A 19,112-nucleotide genomic window follows, 5' to 3' on the forward strand; every position below is an offset into this window, starting at 1 on the left:
ATAATAATAATAATAATATAGCAAATTTAACTGATGTTACTTCTGTAATAATACTTCATAATGTTATTGGGACATTAGTTTTGAACAGTAGTCTTACAGCAGGTTAATTTTCACTGAAAATTCTTGTAAAATTCTTTGTTATCTGTAATGATCCAGAACTAACTCATTCAAAAAGTACATTGAATATAATAATGGATTTCTTCACAATACTATTAGAACATGAAAGTGTAACTATCTTCTAAGTAAAAAGGTTGCAATGTTGTAGGAACATCTACAGAAACTTTATATAAAAACCTTTCTTAGAAGTCACAGAGCATCAGATGAAATATCCCAGGAGAGGAAACATTCTGCTAACCGAATATTAATGTTTTTCCTTCACATTCACACCACTGACCCTCACCTAACTTACATTCACGACACTGACCCTCACCTAACTAACATTCACCACACTGACCCTCACCTAACTTACATTTACACCACTGACCCTCACCTAACTTACATTTACACCACTGACCCTCACCTAACTTACATTTACACCACTGACCCTCACCTAACTTACATTCACCACACTGACCCTCACCTAACTTACATTTACACCACTGACCCTCACCTAACTTACATTTACACCACTGACCCTCACCTAACTTACATTTACACCACTGACTCTCACCTAACTTACATTTACACCACTGACCCTCACCTAACTTACATTTACACCACTGACTCTCACCTAACTTACATTTACACCACTGACCCTCACCTAACTTACATTTACACCACTGACCCTCACCTAACTTACATTCACGACACTGATCCTCACCTAACAGACATACACCAAGCCCTGAAAAAGCAAAACCATGAAAGTCCAGCACTCAGACATGGGACTGTTGGAGATCCACTGAAACCAGCAGGTAGTGGACTGATTGTAGTGAACTGACTAAACATGATAGAAATGGAATGTAAATAGATGAGAGGTGGCGTCTCAAACCTCCTCCTCTAAACCCATCAAACATCTTTAAGAGTAAATCACCTCTCTTACTGAAAAAGGACATCAGACATTTTGCTGTCTGTTTTGGCTTCTCTGCTTCTAGCAAATGTCTTAAAGGGGAATGTTTTTACTTTTCAGGAATCAAGAAAAAAATCACAACTAACATTAATAAGAAAAATGACACAGAATTATATGAAGACATGCAGCTGAGACTGATGTCCTTCTGTCCCAGACTAGACATAAGCTGAGATCCTTTCACACAAATTAACATCATTTACGTTCGCTGTGTTTGTAAATTAAACTTATCTTAGGGTTGTTACACTTACACTTACACTAGATTATTATCAGAATTATTTTTTAAATTAAATGTTTTCTGAAACTCTGGAGTTAATGTCAAACACCACAGTGAGTCATTGTGTAGAAACATCAGTACAAAAGTAGCACTTATTAGTAAGAAAATATCAGAACAACAGAAAACCTGAACATCATGAAGAGTGTGTTGTGGAACTGTTGGTTTTCAGGAAGTGAGGTGATGAGATTTTGCTGCAAAAGCCAAAATTCAGGAAAACATGTAAACAAACAGAACTGTATTAAAACCACTGTTTGTGTATATGATAGTTTAGATGGAGTTTGGGGCATGAAATAGACGATAAATAAATGTGATGATCAGATACTTGATGTTTTCATGTGTAAGAGTAGAAAACTACAACGTAATGGACTGTGTTCAGTGTGGTGTGATGATTATATAGAGATGTCTAATGTGAGTTGTGAGTTAGTGTGATGTGGTTCTTCTCCTCCACAGAGTGTCATTGTGTCGTATCACATCCTCCAACTCAGCACCTGCAGTCGCTCCCAGCTGCAGCAGTTCAGTCTCTCTACAATCTGACTGAGGGAGGTTTTTGTACGACTCTATAACACTGTGTGAACAGGTTGGTGCTACTGATGTAATGCCTACTCTGACAGTAGTAATCTCCTGCATCTTCAGTCTGGACTCCACTGATGGTCAGAGTGAAATCAGATCCAGATCCACTGCCACTGAAACGAGCTGGAAAACCTGACTGTCTCTGATTTGCGAGCTTAATCAGGAGTTTAGGAGCTTCTCCAGGTTTCTGCTGATACCAGTGTAAGTAGTGACCATATGAGCTGTAATAATACACTGCTGGACTGGTTTTACAGTTGATGGTGACTGTTTCTCCTGGAAGAACAGATTTCACTGCAGGAGTCTGAGTTACTGTGACTTGACCTCTGCATTCTGAAAAATACACAATAACGCAGCATGAAACTGAAATATTCTAATAGAAACAATAAGTGTATTAGTATGAACAGATGATTGTAGAGATAAAATATGAAGCAGTGTCTGACCTTGAGTCCAGAGGATCAGTGTCCAGATGAAGACGGGGATCAAAGTCATGGTAGCTGTGGGTGAAGTTGCTGTAGCAGCAGCTCTCAGTCATGAAGTGTTAAAGTCACAGCACTATAAACACTCCCAGATCACTGAAGCATGTGCTGCCAATGCAAAGTGTCCTCTAAGTATGGAAACACCTTTACCACATTCCCCCAATCTTACTGTCATTCTCACACTACTACAGAGTTATTGTGTGGATTTTACTTCTGGAGTCAGATGGAGATTTTCTGGAAAATACATTTTAGTCTAAGATGCATAAATATGTTAATCAGAGAGAATTTTAAACTTGATATATTTGTTTAATATCTTGGAAATTCTCAGGAGAATCTCATCACTACTCCATCATTCATTATTTCTCATCCAGTCAAAACATTTAGACATACAACTGTGTTCTGTAAATATGACAATTATTGAGCTTTGTGTGTGTGTGTGTGTGTGTGTGTGTGTGTGTGTGTGTGTGTGTGTGTGTGTGTGTGTGTGTGTTCTGTAGTGTGACAGAGGTTTTTGTACGACGCCTTCATAGGAATGTATCACTGTGGTACACTTTTGGTGGAGGAACAAAACTCTTTATAAAAAGTAAGTGTCTTCTTTGTCTAAAAGCTCAAAGATTCTTCACTTTATTTACACAATTCATTGAAATTGATAGATTTTCTACAAAATGATGATGCAACAAATGTAAAGTATTCTGTCTTTTCTATGAAAGAGAAAAATGTAGTGTGAAGAGGAGAGAGTTGTTTCTATAAAGACTCTGTTTTGGTGTCATTTTTAAAACCCTGTATATGTCACTTCATCTCTATTTAAGGTTTGTGTAAAACTTTAGCTTTAAGTTGATTTCATCTATGTTTTGTGTTACTCTAATTCATCTCAATGGAAATGTGTGTAACAGTGAAGCATGAACAATAATTGTTTATTGTTGATTTCCATTAATTATAACCCATTAATAATTATTAGGATAATCTAAAAATTGAACATAGATGACTTTAGTGTGGTGTGATGATTATTTAAGAACAGTGTGTTTCTTTAGAAGATTATGTTCTGCTGCAGTTTAGTTGGATGACGTTATCAGAATTGTGTCCTGTTGTATGATGTGCAGATAAACTACTGCATCTGCTGTACAGCCGTTACACTGAATGACCAAATATCACCATGTTCAGTATGATAGAGTTCACATTCACATTAATCTAATTATGTGTGTGTGGGGGTCTGTGTGTGTGTGGTTGTGTCTGTATGTGTGTGTCTGTGTGTGTGTTTGTGTTTGTGTGTGTGTGTTCTCCAGCTGGTCCGGTGGTGAAGCCCTCCGTGTCTCTGCTCCCTCCTTCTTCTCTGCAGCTCTCTGATGGAACGGCCTCTCTGCTCTGCCTGCTCTCTGCCTATTCTCCACAGGGGGCGCTGCCGAGCTGGACAGTGGACGGTGCCGAGGTGAATGAGGGGGTTCTGACCAGCACTGAAGAACAGACGGACGGCATCTACAGCCGCAGCAGCACCCTGACCCTCAGTAAAGAACGCTGGGAAGAGGCCGAGGTGTTCGGCTGTACCGTCTCCCACCACGACACCACTCAGGTCGCCTCGTTCAGAAAGAGCCGCTGTGAAGTCCACTAGAATTCAAGTGTACACTTTAAACCATGCTTAGCAGTCTGAGGTGATGTCAGTGTGTAGATATGCTGAAATAAAGCTTCTATGTAGAAAGCAGGTCTCCTTCTTCATGAGTGAAGTGTCTTTGTCAGTGATTTGGAACAGCACCTTTAACAGCAGGTCGAGTTCAGCACTGTGTGTTGTGCTTGAGTGAGTTTGGCTGAAGAACCATGAACATCTGCTGAAAGTGGTGATCTATTCTGAGTCTCAGAGCTGTTCATGCAAATGTGTGTGTGTGTGTGTGTGTGTGTGTGTGTGTGTGTGTGTGTGAGGATCACTTTCACTTCTTATTTCTCTGATTTGTCAGATTTTACTTTAAACTATTAAAACAGTTAACAAATACTGAATACATGACAGAATAAACAGATTTCTCTGTTTGTAAAGAAAATAACAACCTTGATCAGAATGACACATCTAGCTTTTTTTCCCTAATAAAATAGGACAGGATTTTTTCTAATAATTTTTCTTCTAATGGGGTCAAGACACTGATAGACACAGAGAATGTAGACAGATCCATCCTCAAATTAAAAACACAAGTAGGATCAGAGCAAAAGAATAATGTACACAATTATAAGCCACAAACTAGAACTGAAAATAAGAACTATTGGGATGAAATAACATAAAAGAAAAAAGAATCACATGATATCTGTAATAGAGGACTATTCAATACCAGAATCATATTCAAGACCAGAATCTTATTCAAGACCAGAATCTTGTCCATTTTTACACACACACAGAGTCAGATCTGGTTTCTACAGGGTTTGATCTCTCTGACATGATACACATGATCTAGATAAAAGTACTAAATTTGAATGTTCTGTAATGAATCTTCCACCTAAATGTATGAGCAGAGCAGGTGATGTTCTACACACTTCTTACTCTCTTCTTAACACTTGCTGTGGATTGAGAACACAGGTCTGTCTGTCAGCCAGCATTGTAGTCTGTTATTTACAGAAATTAATAAGGTTTTTACACCCAGTGCATAAAGACACAACTGTGAAACCTCCAGAAAACAGTGAAAATTACAGCTGACACTCAAATCTCCTGATGACCTTTAGTGAAGTTCTCACACTGATCTCTTTATAACAGCAGGAGAAGAACGAGCTCATATTTAATCTTTATTTAATTTTGATGAGGATCGTTGCTAGGTATAAATTTCCACTGGGACACAGACCCCCATCACTCAATAATTTATTGAATGCTTAATGTATGTACTCTGTATTTATAAATATAATAATAAACACCATCAATCATTATACATTTTTCACCGACTCTTATCATATGGATGATGGATGGATGAATAACAGGTCCAAAACATGTAAACTGGCAGAGAAGGAGGACTGAAGGCTTGTATGAAAGGAGGCTTCCGTCTAAAAGGAGAGGAAGTGAGAAGATCTCAGGAATAAGGAGGATGACTGATGGATTAGATTAATTTTTAAAAGAAACAGCACTAAAAGAATGAAACTGTTTAAGATGAGACAGTACAAGAGGTGTGTGAGAGTGTGAGACAAACAGTGTCCCTGAATCCTCTGAACCAGGTCTCAGTCTGAACAAGGAAGTGGAGAGAATGAACACCAGGTTCATTCAGAAACATTTAGAAAGAGTCAGTTTGGACAGGAGGAGTTACACCAGTGACTGAGTCAGAATCCAGAGCAGGACCAGACTGTGACCTGAAACAGACACAAGACAGAGACTGAGGCTGAGACCAGATTAATAACAGGGTCAGAATTAGAGACTGTACTGGAGGTAGGATTAGTGATAGACACTGAAAAATATGAAAAACAATTCATCAAACAGTTTGTTATTATAAATAAAACAACAATCTTGAAAACTGTAAACTGTTTATCTTACAATAGTGAATGTAATGGACTGTGTTCAGTGTGGTGTGATGATTATTGAGAGATCTCTAATGTGAGTTGTGAGTTATTGTGGTGTGATTCTTCTTCTACACAGTGTGTCATTGTGTTATTGTGTGTCATTGTGTTATTGTGTGTCATTGTGTTATTGTGTGTCATTGTGTGTCATTGTGTGTCATTGTGTGTCATTGTGTATCATTGTGTATCAGACCTGCAATCAATATTCTTTTCATAAAGCCACATAATGTATACAGAAAAGATGATGATGTAAATAAAGTTTTTCAAATGTTTTTGAATCATAAATAATATACTATAGATTTTCCCCCCTCACTCTTCACTATAATGGGTTATTTTGTGTTGCTTATTGAGATTTAGTCCCAGTACATTTTGTGCATTTCATTTTCAGGTTGTATCAATACAAATAAATAAATAAATAAATAAAAACTATTGTGTGAAAAGTCTGATAAAAGCCTCCAGTTCTAATCCTAAAGCTGTCTGTTTTGAATGTCTTAGATGGAAAAAAACAAAATAAATATTCAGCTTTCATATATTCATGATTATTGAGAGATCTCTAATGTGAGTTGTGAGTTAGTGTGATGTGGTTCTTCTCCTCCACAGAGTGTCATTGTGTCGTATCACATCCTCCAACTCAGCACCTGCAGTCGCTCCCAGCTGCAGCAGTTCAGTCTCTCTACAATCTGACTGAGGGAGGTTTTTGTACGACTCTATAACACTGTGTGAACGTGTTAATGCTACTGATGTAATGGTAACTCTGACAGTAGTAATCTCCTGCATCTTCAGTCTGGACTCCACTGATGGTCAGAGTGAAATCAGATCCAGATCCACTGCCACTGAAACGAGCTGGAACACCTGACTCTAGCTTATTTACATATTTAATCAGGAGTTTAGGAGCTTCTCCAGGTTTCTGCTGATACCAGTGTAAACGATTGCCATTTGAGTCTGTTTCCACTGCCTGACTGGTTCTACAGTTGATGGTGACTGTTTCTCCTGGAAGAACAGATTTCACTGCAGGAGTCTGAGTTACTGTGACTTGACCTCTGCATTCTGAAAAATACACAATAACGCAGCATGAAACTGAAATATTCTAATAGAAACAATAAGTGTATTAGTATGAACAGATGATTGTAGAGATAAAATATGAAGCAGTGTCTGACCTTGAGTCCAGAGGATCAGTGTCCAGATGAAGACGGGGATCAAAGTCATGGTAGCTGTGGGTGAAGTTGCTGTAGCAGCAGCTCTCAGTCATGAAGTGTTAAAGTCACAGCACTATAAACACTCCCAGATCACTGAAGCATGTGCTGCCAATGCAAAGTGTCCTCTAAGTATGGAAACACCTTTACCACATTCCCCCAATCTTACTGTCATTCTCACACTACTACAGAGTTATTGTGTGGATTTGTATTTGGAGATGTAGAAGTGAGCAGCATTAAAAAGTTATTCTTTACTATCTTTATGTGTCGTGTATATTGTGTTTCTGACTGTAGAGATGAATCTCATCACTAATCCATCATTCAGTGTTATTTCTCCTCCAGTCTTCTGCAGTGTGTACAGTACACTGTGCTCCAGAGTCAGACGTTTTTACTGAAACATCACTGAGTTTAAACAGCAGAGTGACAAAGAAAACTAAATAATCAAGAAATCTTTAATCCTACAGTTGTGTTCTGTAAATATAACAACAATTGCTGAACTGTGTGTGTGTGAGTGTGTGTGTGTGTGTGTGTGTGTGTGTGTGTGTGTGTGTGTGTGCGGTCACTGTAGTGTGACAGAGGTTTTTGTACGACGCCTTCATAGGAATGTATCACTGTGGGACACTTTTGGTGGAGGAACAAAACTGTCTGTGGGCCGTAAGTAACCTGTTTACTAATGACTGAAATGGAGTGTGTTCAGATTAATGACTGAAATGGAGTGTGTTTAGATTAATAACTGAAATGGAGTGTGTTCAGATTAATGACTGAAATGGAGTGTGTTCAGATTAATGACTGAAATGGAGTGTGTTCAGATTAATGACTGAAATGGAGTGTGTTCAGATTAATGACTGAAATGGAGTGTGTTCAGATTAATGACTGATATGGAGCGTGTTCAGATTAATGACTGAAATGGAGTGTGTTCAGATTCATGTTAAAATGTGTAAAATATATAGTTTATAACAACTTTTTTGTTCAAATTCACTTTTAGGGAATGTGATGTTTGTATAAAATCATTTTGTTTCTCAAATTTCTCTTATTTTAGAAGTTTTATAAAATGTGTCTGACTTTAGTGATAATAGCTCGTTCTAACTGAAATAACATTTATATAATTGTTTGTGCAAATGACTGTAACAGAGTTTCACTGAATTATTCTAGTTACATTTAATATCTCAGAGACTGTGACTCTATAAACAGATGTCCTGAAGACTAGAAGCAATTTATTTAAATAATAAATATGATCTCATTTTAAAATATTAATATATAATTTATAAAATATTTTTTCAGATTTCTAATTGTTGGATATACAGTATAATTATATTTGAATTTTCACTGTTCACAATAATATAAATCATTATAGCTGTAAGATGTAAAAGTATTTGAATTGAATGTGAAACGTTTGTGATGCTCCACTGATCTCAGTTCTGCTCTGTAAGATATAAAGGGAAGTGAAACACACACAGTGAGCTGAAACAAAGCCTGAGTGACTGACAGCTGTCCATTCCTGTCTCACCTCTGTGTGTGTGTGTGTGTGTGTGTGTGTGTGTGTGTGTGTGTGTGTGTGTGTGTGTGTGTGTAGGTGACACCCAGCCCAGTGTGACAGTGTTGCCCCCCTCCAGTGCGGAGCTGCAGCAGGAGAAGGTCACACTCGTGTGTGTGGCCTACAAGGGCTTCCCCTCGGACTGGAAGTTGAGCTGGAAGGTTGACGGCAGCAGCTGGAGCTCGGGGGAGAGCCGCAGCGCCGCCGTTCTGAACGCGGATGGCCTCTACAGCTGGAGCAGCACGCTGAGCCTCCACCCGGATCAGTGGAGGAACAAGGTGGTGACCTGTGAGGCCTCCAAAGACAACCAACCTACTGTGGTGAGCACAGTGAACACAGAGCAGTGCTCAGAGCTGTGAGCTCACACACACTTTACTCAGCTCACCTTCTACTGCTTCACTGTGTGCTACATGTGGCCTTTACTGCTCAAATCATCCACTCTCATCATTTCATTTGTCTTATTAACATGTGAGCTCACACACTCCTCACTTTAACTCAGCTCTTCTTCTTAATTATCACCTAAATATGTGTTAAGTGTGTGGATCGCTGCAATGTCCTGCTTTGAATTATTAATAAAAGCTTTTGAATCAGTAAACACGGCTGTTTTACATTGTTGATTATACACATCATACACAAATCACCAAGGAATCTGTCTCAGTATCTGCTGGAGAACCTGATTATTCATGAGAAAGACACCTGATAATAATAATAATAATAATAATAATAATAATAATAATAATAATAATAATAATAATAATAATAATAACCATCTGATGTATTGTCAGTGTTTGTGTCAGTAAAATACTTACACAATGGTTATGGAAATTCTACCTTATAACCATGACTATATTTCTAAATATTACTCATACTGTACTAAAAAAAAATAACTAAGAAGGTCATCTCAGTTAAATTATCTACATGAGCTTTAAATGAAAGACGAGTCAATAATCACAACAAAGTCTTTTACTGCTACACGTGATGAAACCAAAAGGTCATTGAGATTTAAGCTTACTTGTGGCTGCATGAGTTCATACTGTAGTACAAACACTTCTGTCTTTTCAGAATTAAGCAGAAATGAGTTAATAAACACTCACTGTCTAATGTCCTTAACACATTTTGCAGCCTTACTGAGAAAGTTTTAGCAAAGCCACATAAAATACACTATCACTGTATGTCATCAGTATAATAGTGGATGCTAATAACAAGTTTTTCTAATATTTTTACCCAGAAGTAGAATATATGTGGGAAAAAGCATTAGGCCTTAAATAGAACATTGTGGAACACTGGTCATAACAATGGTCGTAACGGAGTACAAACACTTCGTTACTGTACTTAAGTAGAAATTTCACTTATCTGTACTTTACTTTCGCTATTTAAATGTATGTAAACTTTCACTTTTACTCCACTACATTTCCTAGATAAAATGTATACTTTTACTCCGATACATTTCCACTAAGCATCTTCGTTACTCGTTACTACAAAATAAAATCAGAAGAAATGTGTGCGACTGCAATAAGGGAGGTTTGACGAATCACTGCTCCTAGATTGCATTACGCTCCACAAGCTCTATTTCATCGTAATGTTGCTAAAGGAGGTGGAAGCACAACTGAAACCGCCATGGAAGCACCTACTGGAGGACCTCCCGTTATCGTAGACCAGGGGTGGGCAACCAGTCAGAGACCAAGAGCCACATTTTTTACTGTGTTACCGTAAAGAGCCACATCATACACATGGGCACACATGATCATCACCTTTTTTTCCTTCTATTTTGAGAGCAAACTTGACAAAAATTGTTTATTCAAATGATCTTGCTCCTACTGGGAAACTTTGAGGTATTTTCATCCCACTAACATGCGCGTTTGACGAAAATACCGTATTGAACTCAAGCGAAGCGAACACACATATTAAAAAGACACAAATACAAACTTCGGTATGAACGTAAGAGCCGCATGAAACCAGGCAAAGAGCCGCATGCGGCTCGGGAGCCGCGGGTTGGCCGCCCCTGTCGTAGACGACCACCCCGACGATAGTGGTGAACTCGGTGAACAGGGTGAAGAAGATAACGTTATACACCTCTGGCCGTATTCGCAAGTAATGTTTCTGTACATTGGAATGAAAGATTCTTCCTACCGGATGAAGTGCCTCTTATGCCTACCGAAAATCACTGAAATTTTACTTTTTACTTCAAATACTTAAGTACATTAAATATCAGAAAATTACTTTTGATACTTAAGTACAGTAAATATCAGATACTTTAAGACTTTTACTTGAGTAATATTCTAAAAGGTAACTTTCACTTCTACCAAAGTCTTTTTCTAGTACGATACTTTTACTCAAGTATTGCTTTCTAGTTCTTTATACAACACTGGTCATAACCTTACTATGCATAAAGAAATCACCATTTACATCTACAACCTGAAACAATCAGTCAAATAAGACCTGAGCCAGTAGAGGGCTGTTCTTTAATATCAACAACATTTTCTAACCTTTCCAGTAAAATAGTATGACCATTGCTGTCAGAAGCTGCACTAAGGTCAAGCAACACCAGCAAGAAGACACAACCCTGATCATAGGCAAGTAACAGGTCATTTATTACTTTCAGTTTTCAGCATAACTGCTGTGTTTAAAACTTTAATAGGATCTTGACGATTAAGGGGAGGTTTTATATTTGCCTAAAGTTGGACAGCTGACAGGGGTTGAGGTTTAACCTCCACGTGTTGTAAACAAACAGGGGGTAATAGAGTGGACAATGAATAATCCAGGACAGGATCCCACAAGTTAGCCAGTGTCAGGACACCATGAGTACTGAACAAGCATGTGGTACCTGTAACAGCAAGAAAATATGCAGAACTGAAGACAAACACTAATATATTTGTTGTTTAACATAGGTCATGTGATCCAGGTCTCCCACTACTAAACAAAAAGCTAGTGTGGATAAAGCAATATGATTAAAACATTAAAAAACCTCAAAGTGCTGAATCCCTGCCTAAGAGTCACAGATGATCCGAGTGAGATCAGTAGATATTTCTGATAAAAGAAAAAAAATGTGTGCAGCAGTGTTAAGTGATGGTTACACAAATCACTCATTAGCCCCATACAATACAGACAGGTTCAGTTCATTTCTGGATGATCTGCATAATCAACCTGAGGCAAGAAACTACCTTCCTCTACATTCATTGCTGTGTGGGAAGATGTGGTATTCTGTTAGACTGCTGCAGTCACTGACTGGTTTGATGCACATCCCAGGATGTCAGTAATATTCCTGCCTCCATGGTCCATACATCGTCTTCCATAGAAGAGTTTGTTCTCTCAACATAGAGGTGGAAGGTTCATGACCATCATCCACATGAGCAAATGTCTTTACTGGACACCATAAATGAGGAGCAATGATATGATATAGAAAAAAATACTGAAGCAAATTTCAGCATTTCTGATTCATTTTTGTTAAATATTCTTTAGTTGAGTCCACAAAGTGGGAATATGTTATTTTTATTCTATTAAAAATGACTGATTTAGGGGGCACTGTGGCTTAGTGGTTAGCAGAGATGGGGGACTCGAGTCATATGACTTGACTCAAGTCGGACTTAAGTCACAAATTTGAGACGAGACTTGCTTGACAAATATTAAAAAAAGACTCGACTTGACTTTGACTTGACATTCATGACTTGAGACTTGACTCGGACTTGAGTTAAATGACTCGAAATAACTTGTTTTTTGTTTTTGTTTTATCTTTTTTGTCTATTTTGTTTTTAAATCTGTTTTTAAACGCACGCAAGAGCGTAATCTAACCACGTGACGCAGCAGGCAAGCTGAGGGAGCGCAGTCGTGACGAAACATGGAAGGCGCTACACCAAAAATAATTAAGTTCAGGTACCGGGATTTTGTGCAACATGAGAAGAGAAGAACAGCAAAATGCGACCACATCGCTCACAATTGAATGACAAAGTTCTATCAAATTAAATTTTTTGCAAGCGCAATGTAAATGGTTGGTCACTGTTTATGTGGAAATGTCAGCTTTTTTGCAATAGCACTTATAATTGGTCTTCAGTGTTAGGCTTTGAGTGAAAAGCGTATGGATCGTTTATGGGGATACACATATATAAAAATCATAAATATAAATATAAAAATAAAAAAATTCAGAGTTGCAAGCAGAGACATATTCTTGTCTCGCATGCGCACGCACACACATTCAATTTAAAGGGATAGTTCACCCAGAAATAAAAAAAATTCTTTTTCACCCAAAAATCCCAAAAATAAATTTTTTTCTCACCCCCATGATGTTACAAACCTGTATAAATTTCTTTGTTCTGATGAACACAGAGGAAGATATTTTAAGGAATGTTTGTAACCAAACCATTCATGAGCCCCATTCACTCCATAGTATTCTTTTTTCCCACTATGGAAGTGAATGGGGCTCATGAATGGTTTGGTTACAAACATTCCTCAAAATATCTACATGTGTTCATCAAAACAAAGAAATTTATACAGGTTTGTAACATCATGAGGCTGAGAAAATGATGAGAGAATTTAAATTTTTAGGTGAACTATCCCTTTAATATTAATAAATTACACTCACTTCAATCATCTCTCTCTCTCTCTCTCTCTCTCTCTCTCTCTCTCTCTCTCTCAATAATTTACTATTTAATTAATAATTTAATTTGAAACTTTCCATGCTTTTATGTTGGCCTTATTTCAGTTACATTTACATATTTGTAGTTTTGATTTTTATTCATTTTTAGATTTTTATTGTATTTACAACTCACCTGGATGTGGACACCTTTTAAAAATAAATGCATATAATCATTTTTGTTGCAAATAAAACTCTCATAGTCCATAAATACTGTAGATTTAACTTTGTTTAATATATACATTTAGTTAAATTATCAAACATATGTATGACTTGCCAGTGACTTGCTTGACTCAAGCTACGACTTGACTTGACTTGCTTGACATAAAGCAGTGACTTGACTTGACTTGACTTGACTCTCACAAAAATTGACTCGGACTTGCTTGAGACTTGAAGGTTAAGACTTGAGACTTACTTGTGACTTGCACATGTGTGACTTACTCCCACCTCTGGTGGTTAGCACTCCAGGGTTGAGGGTTCGAGTCCCACCTCCACATTGTGTGTGTGGAGTTTGCATGTTCTCCACGTGCCTCGGGGGTTTCCTCCGGGTACTCCGGTTTCCTCCCCCGGTCCAAAGACATGCATGGTAGGTTGATTGGCATCTCTGGAAAATTGTCCATAGTGTGTGATTGCGTGAGTGAATGAGTGTGTGTGTGTGTGTGTGTGCCCTGCGATGGGTTGGCACTCCGTCCAGGGTGTATCCTGCCTTGATGCCCAATGACGCCTGAGATAGGCACAGGCTCCCCGTGACCCGAGGTAGTTCGGATAAGCGGTAGAAAATGAGTGAATGAATGATTGATTTATGTGCCAAATCTTTAAAAAACAAATAATAATAAATAAATAAATAAGCATGTTCATTAATCATAGCTGTATTGACTGCTGCTTGTTAACAATAAGAAATCCTACAATATCACAGAGAATAATTGGTCAGAGGGGGCACGGTGGCTTAGTGGTTAGCACGTTCGCCTCACACCTCCAGGGTTGGGGGTTCGATTCCTGCCTCCACCTTGTGTGTGTGGAGTTTGCATGTTCTCCCCCTGCCTCGGGGGTTTCCTCCGGGTACTCCGGTTTCCTCCCCCAGTCCAAAGACATGTATGGTAGGTTGATTGGCATCTCTGGAAAATTGTCCGTAGTGTGTGATTGCGTGAGTGAATGAGAGTGTGTGTGTGCCCTGTGATGGGTTGGCACTCCGTCCAGGGTGTATCCTGCCTTGATGCCCGATGATGCCTGAGATAGGCACAGGCTCCCCGTGACCCGAGGTAGTTCGGATAAGCGGTAGAAAACGAGTGAGAGAGAAACGAGTGAGAGAGTAATTGGTCAGAGTTTATATCATGTATATGTGAAGATTGTGTGTGGATCTTCTCCTCCACAGAGTGTCGTTGTGTCGTATCACATCCTCCAAGTCAGCACCTGCAGTCGCTCCCAGCTGCAGCAGTTCAGTCTCTCTACAATCTGACTGAGGGAGGTTTTTGTACGACTCTATAACACTGTGCGAACAGGTTGGTACTACTGATGTAATGGTAACTCTGACAGTAGTAATCTCCTGCATCTTCAGTCTGGACTCCACTGATGGTCAGAGTGAAATCAGATCCAGATCCACTGCCACTGAAACGAGCTGGAAAATCTGACTGTCTCTGATTTGCGAGCTTAATCAGGAGTTTAGGAGCTTCTCCAGGTTTCTGCTGATACCAGTGTAAGTAGTTATTACTATACACTGCCTGACTGGTTCTACAGTTGATGGTGACTGTTTCTCCTGGAAGAACAGATTTCACTGCAGGAGTCTGAGTTACTGTGACTTGACCTCTGCATTCTGAAAAATACACAATAACGCAGCATGAAACTGAAATATTCTAATAGAAACAATAAGTGTATTAGTATGAACAGATGATTGTAGAGATAAAAATATGAAGCAGTGTCAGTTGCTGCAAGTATGAATCTGATTATGACATAGAATATATCTATAGTCTCTACATGTGAAATTATGTCAGAACCTTTTTCACCTTTATTGTGAAACTGCAATATCTTAAAAACTAATTGATAAACAACCAGAAATCTTTAAGGGGAAAAAAGACAAACAAAAATGTAAAATACCCAGTTTGCTTGTGTTTGCACAAACTTCAGAAGCTTTCAGAATCAACCAGTCACATTCAAGCTCATATAAAGTGCTAGTTACTATACACCTGTCATGTATATTGATTAAAGCCATATAATGTATAGCTGTTACTAAAGAATTTCTATAACCAAAGTTTATAAAAACAGGTAAATGATCTCGTTGTTGAAAAATATCACTGGGAATAATGTATACAATTATATGTAGATTGTTTCTATGTTGTAGTGTTACAGCCTAGTTCTTTATTGTAATCAAATGTAGAGATCACATGTAGAGATCGTCAAGAGCACCAAATATTTTGGTGTTCATCTAGTGGAGAACTTCACCTGGTCACTTAACACCAGCTCTATCACCAAGAAAGCCTACCAGCGTCTTTACTTCTTACAGAGTCTGAGAAAAGCCCATCTCCCTCCCCCCAACCTGACTACTTTTTACAGAAGGACCATTGAGAGCATCCCGAGCAGCTGCACCACTGTCTGGTTTGGGAACTGCACCATCTCGGATCCCAAGACCCTGCAGCGGATAGTGAGGACAGCTGAGAAGATCATTGGAGTCTCTCTTCATTCTATCATGGACATTTACACAACACGCTGCATCCGCAAGGCCAACAGCATTGTGGATGACAACACACACACCTCACACACACTATTCAACCTCCTCCATCTGGAAAAAGGTACTGTAGCATTCGGCCCTCACGACCAGACAAAATTATCAATGTCTGTGTGGTTTAATAAATACATATCCCAGATTTAGAACCTACCACAAAGTAAAATCCATTCTTAAATGCTGGAACAAATATGGTACAAATGAGTCTCTACATAGAGGAGTCAGGTAGCAAAGTGCATTATTCAGGTTTTAAAAGAAAATTCAAATAGAATTTCATACACCTTCCATAATGAACCTGTTGGTCTTATGATGCTTTTTGTTTAAGTATTTTCTCTAACATACTCTGTGGTCTTTTAGGACCTGGTGGACTTCATTTAACTGCAGAGTGACTGCAAAGTGGTGGTAGGAGAGAGAGTAGCCAGACAGCATTGGCTGGTGATGTGTAAGATGTCTCTGGTGGTCAGAAAAAAGAGAAGAGAAAAGATAAAAAAGAAGACCAAGTGGTGGAAGTTGAAAAAGAAAGAATGTTGTGAGGAATTCAGACATAAGCTGAGACAGGCTTTGGGTGGTCAGGAAGACCTTCCAGATGAATGGAAAACTACAACAGAAGTGACCAGGGAGACAGGTAGGAGGCTGCTAGGTGTGTCACCTGATAGGATAAAAGAAGATAAAGAAACCTGGTGGAACGAGGACATACAGGACAGAATTCAGAGCATGAGGCTAGCTAAAAAGATGTGGGACATAGCAAAGAAAGAAGAGAGGATTACAAGGAATCGCAGGGCGGAGTGAAGAGACGTGGCAAAGACCAAACAGAAAGCATACGTTGAGTTGTATGCCAGGTTAGACACGAGGGAAGGTGAGAAGGACATGTACAGATTAGCGAGACAGAGAGATAGAGATGGGAAGGATGTGCAATAGATAAGGTTCATAAAAGATAGAAATGGAAAGGTACTAAAAAGAGAGTAGAGTGTGCAGAGAAGATTAAAGGAGTATTTTGAAGAGCTGATGAATGAGGAAAATGAGAGGGAGAGTCGGAAGGAAGACGTGAATATTGTAGAGCAGGAAATAGGAAAGATTAGAAAGGATGAGACGAGGAAGCCTCTGAGTCAAATCAAGAATAGAAAGGCTGTAGGTCCAGATGACATACCTGTGGAGGTGTGGAAGTGTCGTCTTGTTTGTTATGTTGATGGACAGTTTGACAGATGAAGTCAGACAGGAATCATTATGGACAGTGATGTTTGTGGGTGACATTGTTATCTGTAATGAGAGTATGGAGCAGGTGGAAGAACACCTGGAAATGTGAAGGTCTGCTTTGTAAAGAAGAGGAATTAAAGTCAGTCGTAGTAAGACAGAACGAGAGGGAGGGAAAAACAAAAGTGAGGATACAGGGGTCTGAGGACAAGAAGTATTTAGGGACAAATGTCCCGTGTGGCCCGGGAAAAGAGGTGAAGAATTGAGTACAGCGGGTTAGAGTGGGTGGAGAAAAGTGTCAGGAGTGTTTGTGTGACAGAAGAGTGTTAGCAAGAATCAAAGGAAAGGTGTACAAGACAGTAGTGAGACCAGCTCTGCTATATGGGTTAGAGACTGTAGCAGTGAGGAAAAGACACCAGGCAGAGATGAGGATGTTGAGGTTCTGTTTAGGAGTGACGAGGATGGACAGGATTAGGGACGAGCACATCAGAGGGACAGCTCAGGTTGGCTGTTTTGGGGACAAGGTCAGAGACGCTAGATGGAGATGGTTTGGACATCTACAGAGGATGGAGATGGTTATATTGGTAGAAGGATGTTGGAGATTAAGCTGCCAGGTAAGAGGTCAAGATTAAGGCCAACGAGGAGATATATGGATGTGTTGAAAGAGGAAATAAAGGTAACTCATGGATTACCAAGGATTGAGTTAAGTGGAACAGATGATTCGCTGTGGCTACCCCTAACAGGAAAAGCCGAAAGTGGAGGATGAATGTAAATAAGTGAGCACTTATATCACTGATATTGTATATACTTCAAAGCCAGTAATCATATTTGGTTATTTAAGTTGGCAGATAAAGACCTTCAGGTCTAAACCTAAATCTGTCAGTTTTGAATGTATTTGATGGAAAATAACATAATAAAAACTCAACATTCAAATATTCATGATTATTGAGAGATCTTGAGTTAGTGTGATGTGGTTCTTCTCCTCCACAGAGTGTCATTGTGTCGTATCACATCCTCCAACTCAGCACCTGCAGTCGCTCCCAGCTGCAGCAGTTCAGTCTCTCTACAATCTGACTGAGGGAGGTTTTTGTACGACTCTATAACACTGTGTGAACAGGTCGGTGCTACTGATGTAATGGTAACTCTGACAGTAGTAATCTCCTGCATCTTCAGTCTGGACTCCACTGATGGTCAGAGTGAAATCAGATCCAGATCCACTGCCACTGAAACGAGCTGGAAAACCTGACTGTCTCTGATTTGCGAGCTTAATCAGGAGTTTAGGAGCTTCTCCAGGTTTCTGCTGATACCAGTGTAACCAGTGACCATCAGAGTTACTGTACACTGCCGGATTGGTTTTACAGTTGATGGTGACTGTTTCTCCTGGAAGAACAGATTTCACTGCAGGTTGTCTGAGTTACTGTGACTTGACCTCTGCATTCTGAAAAATACACAATAACGCAGCATGAAACTGAAATATTCTAATAGAAACAATAAGTGTATTAGTATGAACAGATGATTGTAGAGATAAAATATGAAGCAGTGTCTGACCTTGAGTCCAGAGGATCAGTGTCCAGATGAAGACGGGGATCAAAGTCATGGTAGCTGTGGGTGAAGTTGCTGTAGCAGCAGCTCTCAGTCATGAAGTGTTAAAGTCACAGCACTATAAACACTCCCAGATCACTGAAGCATGGGAAATGAATGCAAAAATAAAAAATAACTTTTTCACTACAGACATCACACATACAGAACTGAAACCAGTAGGATGACAAAAAGGTTCTCAGAATTTGTACTTAAGGTGCTTTCCTTGTTCAATGAAGCATTATAATATAGATTCAATATGATTCACTGCAAGATTACAGTCAAAGAATTTTTATGATTAATAATAACTTTTTAACTTTTTAATAATAAACAATGTCAAAGAATGTGTTTTATGACTGATTTTTTTAGTTGTT

General features: G+C 38.9%; 2 pseudogenes and 3 gene segments (V, D, J or C); 2 read left to right on the forward strand and 3 right to left on the reverse strand.

Annotated features, from left to right (window-relative positions):
* Nucleotides 1–1,863: 1,863 nt before the first annotated feature.
* LOC132857370 (probable non-functional immunoglobulin kappa variable 6D-41) lies at nucleotides 1,864–2,442 on the reverse strand (annotated as a pseudogene).
* An 861-nt stretch (nucleotides 2,443–3,303) lies between these two features.
* On the forward strand, nucleotides 3,304–4,082 carry LOC132857495 (immunoglobulin kappa constant-like). The segment is given in 2 exon segments: nucleotides 3,304–3,546; nucleotides 3,670–4,082. Coding segments are annotated over 2 exon segments (330 nt in total).
* A 122-nt stretch (nucleotides 4,083–4,204) lies between these two features.
* LOC132857496 (probable non-functional immunoglobulin kappa variable 6D-41) lies at nucleotides 4,205–7,120 on the reverse strand. The segment is given in 3 exon segments: nucleotides 4,205–4,543; nucleotides 6,616–6,946; nucleotides 7,057–7,120. Coding segments are annotated over 3 exon segments (498 nt in total).
* LOC132857371 (immunoglobulin lambda constant 6-like) lies at nucleotides 7,104–9,221 on the forward strand. The segment is given in 3 exon segments: nucleotides 7,104–7,213; nucleotides 7,694–7,746; nucleotides 8,666–9,221. Coding segments are annotated over 3 exon segments (483 nt in total).
* Nucleotides 9,222–18,223: 9,002 nt separating this feature from the next.
* Nucleotides 18,224–19,025, reverse strand: LOC132857372 (probable non-functional immunoglobulin kappa variable 6D-41; annotated as a pseudogene).
* Nucleotides 19,026–19,112: the final 87 nt, after the last annotated feature.

This window comes from Tachysurus vachellii, chromosome 14 (genome assembly GCF_030014155.1).
Source record: "Tachysurus vachellii isolate PV-2020 chromosome 14, HZAU_Pvac_v1, whole genome shotgun sequence".
Classification (NCBI taxonomy): Eukaryota; Metazoa; Chordata; class Actinopteri; order Siluriformes; family Bagridae; genus Tachysurus; species Tachysurus vachellii.